This window comes from Anomaloglossus baeobatrachus, chromosome 9 (assembly GCF_048569485.1).
Source record: "Anomaloglossus baeobatrachus isolate aAnoBae1 chromosome 9, aAnoBae1.hap1, whole genome shotgun sequence".
NCBI lineage: Eukaryota > Metazoa > Chordata > Amphibia > Anura > Aromobatidae > Anomaloglossus > Anomaloglossus baeobatrachus.
In genome coordinates this window covers 211,791,274-211,798,895 of record NC_134361.1, presented here as the reverse complement: position 1 = coordinate 211,798,895, position 7,622 = coordinate 211,791,274, and the positions used below count along the sequence as shown (strand labels likewise).

At 56.0% G+C, this 7,622-nt stretch overlaps 1 protein-coding gene across 2 annotated transcripts in view; it reads right to left on the bottom strand.

The window, feature by feature from the left end:
• Nucleotides 1–203: 203 nt before the first annotated feature.
• Nucleotides 204–7,622, bottom strand: part of NUP214 (nucleoporin 214) — a 31,254-nt gene continuing 23,835 nt past the window's right edge. Inside the window, exons 12-25 of one of the 2 annotated variants that reach the window (XM_075324381.1) lie at nt 6,657–6,927; nt 5,010–5,167; nt 4,836–4,933; nt 4,671–4,736; nt 4,428–4,577; nt 3,054–3,212; nt 2,872–2,975; nt 2,541–2,708; nt 2,345–2,430; nt 1,386–1,469; nt 897–1,169; nt 663–821; nt 479–572; nt 204–392 (exon numbers count right to left, since the gene is read on the bottom strand). In XM_075324381.1, the coding sequence (XP_075180496.1) occupies nt 251–392; nt 479–572; nt 663–821; nt 897–1,169; nt 1,386–1,469; nt 2,345–2,430; nt 2,541–2,708; nt 2,872–2,975; nt 3,054–3,212; nt 4,428–4,577; nt 4,671–4,736; nt 4,836–4,933; nt 5,010–5,167; nt 6,657–6,927 (2,012 nt within the window). In that variant the 3' untranslated portion in view covers nt 204–250. Of the gene's footprint in view, nt 393–478; nt 573–662; nt 822–896; nt 1,170–1,385; nt 1,470–2,344; nt 2,431–2,540; nt 2,709–2,871; nt 2,976–3,053; nt 3,213–4,427; nt 4,578–4,670; nt 4,737–4,835; nt 4,934–5,009; nt 5,168–6,656; nt 7,564–7,622 lie in introns of both variants that reach the window. The other variant, XM_075324380.1, reaches the window with a different exon arrangement.

Here is a 7,622-nt window from a genome sequence, read left to right as displayed (position 1 = left end):
TAAAAAAACTAATTTTGAGGAGCCACAATTGTTTTTTGGATGCTGCATCTCCGCAAAGAAAAAGCAATAAAAACTGATCAAAACGTTGTATTTACTCCACAATACAGTCACAAAAATGTGTCAGGTCCCACAAAAAACCCCAGCGAGTGGTAAAACAGCTCTATTGAAAGGTAAAAAAACGTTACGGCTCTTGGAAGGAGAGGAAAACCGGAAACACAGAAGACTTGGTTACTGGCGTGGTATTTTGCCTTTATTCCCACCCATGTGGCGGGAGCACGGCGTGGCGATTTGCAGAGAGAATTTGGCGGCTCGGTACCTGTTTTGCCGGAGCCGCGACCGCCTTGTTCATGGCTTGGCTGCCCGCCTGAGCAGCTGTCTGCAGCGTAGTCGGCCTATAAGGGTTAAATGAGAGATGTGAAAAGTCCCTTCAGTGGTGGCCGGTGACATCCAGGGGCCACGTTGGAGGCCGGTCACTCACATCATGACTAACGGTATCCCCGGTCCGTTTCCCTTCAGCTCCTTCACGTTCACGACTTTGGGCACGGTCTGTAAGGTGGACTCGGTGAGCGCGGCTGCGGGGAGACAAGGTGACGTGTGCAGTGGTTAGCAGCGGCGTCTGGGCTACACGTGGGCGCTTGTGCTGTGCCGTGGGTTCAGGTTACCTGGCGCCAGGCTGGTTATCTGCTGCCTCCTTAGGGCGGCGGCGGCTGCTGCTTGCGTCGCAGGCACGGTTGGAGCTCCGTGTTTGACGGTCTTGGTGGCCATCATGGTGCTGTCGGCCCCCGGCGGGATCACCCTCGTTGCCGGCATGGGCACCGCAGCTGGATGAAGGATTGAGAGGTTGAATTAATTTCCTGACGGCATCATTCACGGGCGAGCATTCACCAGAGACTCACGGGTGCTGGTGATGGGTCCTGGGCTCGGCTGACCCTTTCCAAATGTAGAAGCCGGAGTCCCAAATCCAGGCTGCATGGACACGGTGCGGGTCACAGGCGCGTGACGCACGGCCCGGACAGGGGTCGGCTCCGGCGGTGGAGTCTCCTGTCTAATGGGAGCTTCGGACAGTCGCCCCTGACTCTCTGCTGCCTCCGACAGGGAAGACGAAGAACTGACGTCATCCAGGTCTTCTATATAACTGGGATACAGGAACGACGACCGAGAGAGGCCGACTGAAACGGGAGCAACAAGAAAGGGGGGGGGGGGGTTACAACAAAGGGGTCATTAAAAAGTACAGAAAATGGTTTCCACTCCGGTCCGCAGCACGGTGATGTCCGCCAGTGAGGACATTCCTCCATCAGTGGTCTCGTGACCACCGGAGGGGACAGCACAGGGCTGGAGTGGGGACGTTTCCTTATTTTGCAATGACCCCGTAAGAGAATGTGTACCTGGGGCCAGAGATCTTACAGGAGGCGTCTTCCGCTTGGTGAGGAAATTTCTCAGCTGATTCTGCTTCACCGGTGACAGTTTGGCTGCAAAAAAAGTAAAATGGGAAAATTATTAACCCAATAATGATGGCAGCCGCGGGAAAGGAGAACGGCCTATCGCTCAGACAGATAGGACTCAAGCCGCTCCATAGTGCTTTGCCATCAGGGGGCCAGCGCGCCCTTACGCGGAGGCTCCGGGGGGGGGGGGGGGGGGGAGGGGGCAGCACGTCCTTACGCGGAGGCTCCAGGGGTGGGTGTGTGTGTGTGTGTGTGTGTGTGTGTGTGTGTGTGTGTGTGTGTGTGTGTGTGTGTGTGTGTCGGGGAGTTTGGCCAGCGCGCCCTTACGCGGAGGCTCCGGGGGGGGGGGGGGAGCGCGCCCTTAGGCTATATGTGTGCACGTTGCGTATTTGCATGCAGTTACGCTGCGATCTGCACTGCAGCGTAACTGCATGCGTCCTGCGTCCCCAGCATAATCTATGAAGATTATGCAGGAGACGTGCGCACGTGGCGTATTAGAGTGCTTGTCACTTCTTTCGTGCGCTCTGCATGCAGCTCCTGCTCTGTCTATGGGAGGGGCTACACTCAGAGCGCATGAAATTGGCTTTTTTTTTTTCATATGGACTCTTTCTGCAGCGATTTGAAGCGCACGTGTGCTGTTCAATTCGCTGCAGAAATTTCTGCAGGGACAAACGCTACGTGCACACATAGCCTTACGCGGAGGCTTCGGGGGGGCCAGCGTGCCCTTACGTGGAAGTCTTTGGGGGGGGGGGGGGGGGGCAGCGTGGCCTTTACGTGGAAGGCTTCGGGAAGGCCAGCGCGCCCTTACGCGGAGGCCTCGGGGGGCCAGCGCGCTCTTATGAGGAGGCTCCGGGGGCAGCGCGCCCTTATGAGGAGGCTCCGGGGGGCTAGTGCGCACTTACGCGGAGGCTTCGGGGCCGGTTTGACCGTGGTATTTATAGTCGTCTTTGACAGCGTCTCCCGGAGACTTTCTAATGCCAGATCATTGCTAGAAGAAAAAAAAGCAGCCCTGTATGAATACATACAACTTTACAGCCGGCGCATGCAGACATCGGTACTGACCCCCGAGGAGCGGCCGCAGCTCTGGGCTCCGCTCACCTGTGGCTGCTGAACTCCTCGTTGCTCCACTGGGAGGTGCAGTTGTAAAGCCGCAGTTTGCTCAGCGTTTCCACCAGTTCATGAAGTCGCCTCTTCTGCTGCTGGATGATCTCCTGGTTATTGGCCAGTGTATTGAACAGCGTCTCGCGGTCCGATACTATATAACCCCTGGAAAGAAAGCAACACAGAACCTGCTCACCACGGCACAACACAAGGGGACAAGCGATGGTCAGAAATCCACTCGGACCCTCTACAGCCAGCCTGGTGGGGTGCCCTGCAGCCCCTTGTCCCGCTCCTGGCACATATCACCCATCCTCCAGAGACTACGCACCTCTGCTTCTTATTCGACTCCACAAAGCGGTCCCACTCCAGGTCCAGGACGTCGCTCGCACCTTGGACTTCGGACCGGACGTACTGATGGAGCCGGCGAATCTCCTGCAGAAGAAGGACGAGAGGTTTGAGCGGATGCCGCATGGTGCCGGCTCCTCGCCCGTGTCCCCACTCTGCTCTTACTTGTATCTGCGCCTCGCTCAAGGGGTCCAGGGGCTTCTTGTACAGGAGGCGCCGGTATACGGGGTCACTGATGCGCACCCTCTGCTCTCTGGCATGCTCAGCGTTGGACAGACCTTCCAGGACTGTGGTTTTCATGCAGCCAATGTCTCCATGAAGAGACTGAGCCGGGAAAAAAAAAAAAAAATATAAAAAAAAATGATCTATATATATATATATTTATTTGTGTAAGAGGGTGTCACATAATGACCGGAGAGCACCGCGGGCACCCAGTGTCCAGAAGTGCTACACAACCCTGAAGACCGGGCGGCACAGAGAACTTTTCCAGGTTTCCTGGACTCCACCTGGTCCCACAGCCCCCCAAAGGGGTCACCTGGTCTAAAGGGGTTGGAGTTCCCCCTTATTCATGCTGCACCAGTTGGCATTTGCTTGATTATGCCACCCAATGTATATCTCATCCCCCATATTGTGAACGCCTTTGCATTAGAATGGAGAATAAAATACTTGCAGGTCCCTGGTCCAAAAGCCACATAGGAAGGCCATGGCCGCTGGCCCAAAACTCTGCAAGTCTCCTCCTAACGGCCCGGATTCCCATTAGTAACCCAGATGTTGTGCCCCTTAATCTGCAGAGGTGCTGGCCGGAAGGAGGTTTGCAGGGCTCTGATCCGGATTCCCATTAGTAACCCCGACGTTGTGCCCCTTAATCTGCAGAGGCTCCGGCCGATAGGAGGAGGTTTGCAGGTCTCTGATCCCCATTAGTAACCCTGACATTATGCCCCCTAAACAGCAGAGGTGCTGGCCGGTAGGAGGAGGTTTGCAGGGCACTGATCCGGATCCCCCCATTAGTAACCGCGACGTTGTGCCCCATAATCAGGAGAGGCTCCGGCCGGTAGGAGGAAGTTTGCAGGGCTCCGGACCCCCATTAGTAACCCTGACGTTGTGCCCCCCAATCAGCAGAGGCGCTGGCCAGTAGGAGGAGGTTTGCGGGGCTCCGGATCCCCATTAGTAACCCCGACGTTGTGCCCCCTAATCAGCAGAGGTGCCGGCCGGTAGGAGGAGGTTTGCAGGGCACTGATCCGGATCCCCCCATTAGTAACCGCGACGTTGTGCCCCCTAATCAGCAGAGGTGCCGGCCGGTAGGAGGAGGTTTGCGGAGGTCCGGATCCCCATTAGTAACCCCGACGTTGTGCCCCCCAATCAGCAGAGGCGCTGGCCGGTAGGAGGAGCTTTGCAGGGCTCCGATCCGGGGGCCATGGACCCGTCAGGCTTTTTGCTCCTCGGTGCTTTGCACTTTCCGTACTTTTGCCCGTCGCCGTCTCCACGGATGATATACAGTATTTCCCATCTTATCGTTTCTCTTTTCTGTCCCGTCTTTACCTTTGTTGTTTCCTGGATTTCCAGAAGGAAAGAGCGGAGGTGGTCGCACTCCGTCCTCAGCGTCCTCATCTCCTCCTCCGTGCCTACGGTGAAGCACGCCTTAGCCGTCCGAGCCTTCAGGTCGTCCATCTCCTTCTGGAAATGATCCATCTGCACCAAAATACAGAGAAGGTAAAAAAAAACAAAACAAAAAAAAACATCTAAAGCCAAACCCTCGGCGAGCGCCGCTCCGGGTGCAGTCACCTCTTCTTTTATTCCGTTGTGGATCGGGTCCTTGCTGTCTGCAACTTTGTGAAATGATCCCATGGGCTGCGAAAATAAGAAATATGGTGGCAATAAGCATCTCGATTGCCCTCTGTTATCAGCCACATCAGGCTAAGGATTGATTTATGTAAGGGAAGGTAATACCTGAGCCGGTGGCGTTTGCTTCGCTACCGCCGGTAAAACCCGGGCGGCCTTCTGGGCTGCTGCTTGTGGCGGGAGAACGCCGTGCACCGGTAACGAGACTGCGGGGACAAGAGAAGTGGTTAGAGGCCTCATCGCGGTGCAGCTGCCGGACACCAGTACACCGGCTAGAATTACCATCAGAAAACGGCCTGCTGGGAGGCCCCGAGGGCAGGGCTGACGTGGGCACGGCAATGCTGGCCGGAACTGCCGACTTGGCTGGAGGTGCGAAAGAAACGCCAGGAGCGCTTTGGGCAAACACCGGCTTCGGCTGAGTCACGTCCACTGCACCAAACCTGAGCATCAGAGAAAAGATCAGCCGGGTATACAAGAGAGCGCAAAGCAAGTCCCACTATACAAGAACAAGTAAAAAAAAATATACTGGAGCTCTATAGGTAGTGTAGGGGGTTACTGCCCACATCCCTGCTGCTCTAGAGGTAGTGGAGAAGTTACTACCCAAATCCCTGCTGCTCTAGAGGTAGTGGAGGAGTTTCTGCTTGCATGCCTGGTGCTCTAGAGGTAGCTGAGGTGTTACTGCCCAAATCCCTGCTACTCTTAAGGTAGTGGAGGAGTTACTGCCCACATCCCTGGTACCCTAGAATAGTAGAGGAGTTACTGCCTGCATCCCTGGTGCCCTAGAGTAGTTGAGGAGTTACTACCCAAATCCCTGCTGCTCAAAAGGTAGTGGAGGAGTTACTGCCTGCATCCCTGGTGCTCTAGAGGTGGTGGTGTTACTACTCAAATCCCTGCTGCTCAAAAGGTAGTGGAGGAGTTACTGCCCACATCCCTGGTGCTCTAGAGGTAGTGGAGGAGTTACTGCCCACATCACTAGTGCTCTAGAGGTAGTGGAGGAGTTACTGCCCACATCCCTGGTGCTCTAGAGGTAGTGGAGGAGTTACTGCCCACATCCCTGGTGCTCTAGAGGTAGTGGAGGAGTTACTGCCCACATCCCTGGTGCTCTAGAGGTAGTGGAGGAGTTACTGTCCACATCCCTGGTGCTCTAGAGGTAGTGGAGGAGTTACTGCTTACATCCCTGGTGCTCTAGAGATAGTGGAGGTGTTACTGCCCACATCCCTGGTGCTCTAGAGGTAGCTGAGGTGTTACTGCCCACATCCCTGCTGCTCTAGAGGTGGTGGAGGGGTTACTGCCCACATCCCTGCTGCTCTAGAGGTAGTGGATGATTTACTGCCCACATGCCTAGTGCTCTAGAGGTAGTGGAGGAGTTACTGCCCACATCCCTGGTGCTCTAGATGTAGTGGAGGAGTTACTGCCCACATCCCTGGTGCTCTAGAGGTAGTGGAGAAGTTACTGCCCACATCCCTGGTGCTCTAAAGGTAGTGGAGGAGTTACTGCCCACATCCCTGGTGCTCTAGAGGTAGTGGAGGGGTTACTGCCTACATCCCTGGTGCTCTAGAGGTAGTGGAAGAGTTACTGCCCACATGCCTAGTGCTCTAGAGGTAGAAGAGGAGTTGCTGCCCACATCCCTGGTGCTCTAGAGGTAATGGAGGAGTTACTGCCCACATGCCTAGTGCTCTAGAGGTAGTGGAGGAGTTACTGCCCACATCCCTGGTGCTCTAGAGGTAGTGGAGGAGTTACTGCCCACATCCCTGGTGCTCTAGAGGTAGTGGAGGAGTTACTGCCCACATCCCTGGTGCTCTAGAGGTAGTGGAGGAGTTACTGCCCACATCCCTGCTGCTGTAACATTTCCTCCTAGTAAAAGCCCTCGGACTTTGCCTCTAATCTTCATACAGATGCATATTTGCCCTATAATCATTTTGCACGTACTTGTCTTTTAGGTTCACTCTGACGGAGGATGGTGTCGGCTGGACGCTGGGATCCGCAGCTTGGTTGGAGCCACCGGTGATTTCCGGCCTAAGTGTTGCAGCCTCAAAAGTGGCCCCTGCTGCCGCCTCCGGGGGGAAGGAAGCCACGGGGGCTCCCACCTGCTTGGGAAAGTTTGTGGCTGGAGCGCCAAAGAAGGCAGAAGAGGAGCCGGCCGTGACCGCAGGGAGGCCGGAGGGAGGGGCGCTGAAAGCAGCAGGAGCCGGGGCTTTGCCTGCAAACGAAGAAGTGTCTTGAGGAGTGAAAGAAAAGTTAGAAGACGGCATAGTGAACCCGAAGGAGGCGGCCTGAGGGGCGGCCGGGGCACTCGCCGTGAGCACCCCGAAAGCAGGACCAGGCAGGGGTTTTCCAGGAAGAGTTGCTGAGGAGAAGCTGAAAGTGGCGGCCGTCGGAGGAGGCTTTGCAGGGCTGCCAGCGGCAAACAGGTTAAAAGATGAAGCGGCAGCAGTTTGGGGTTTTGCAGCGGCAGAAGTAGTTAGGACAAAAGGCGGAGGAGCCGAGGTTTGGGGTTTTGCAGATCCACTAGAGGGGGTGAGGCCAAGAATAGGAGGAGCGGAGGTTTGGGGTTTTGCAGAGCCACTAGTGATAGACGGGCCAAAGACTGGAGGAGCGGAGGTTTGAGGTCTCACGGTGCCAGCGGGGGGGCCGAGGGCAGGAGGAGCAGTCTGAGGTTTATCATTGCCACTAGGAGCAGACAGGACAAACGTTGGGGTTGAAGCCTGAGGCATGGTGGGGTGTCTGAGCGCCGGAGCAGTCAACTTTCCGGGGGGTATATTAGTAGCGCTGACGATAAGTGCGGCGGGCTGAGGAGCAGCAGCTGCGGGAGGTCCTGGGGGGCCGGAGCCGGGCGCTGCAAACACAAGCACAGAAAGGATTGTCACCAGGCGGCCAATAATCCACAGGAATCAC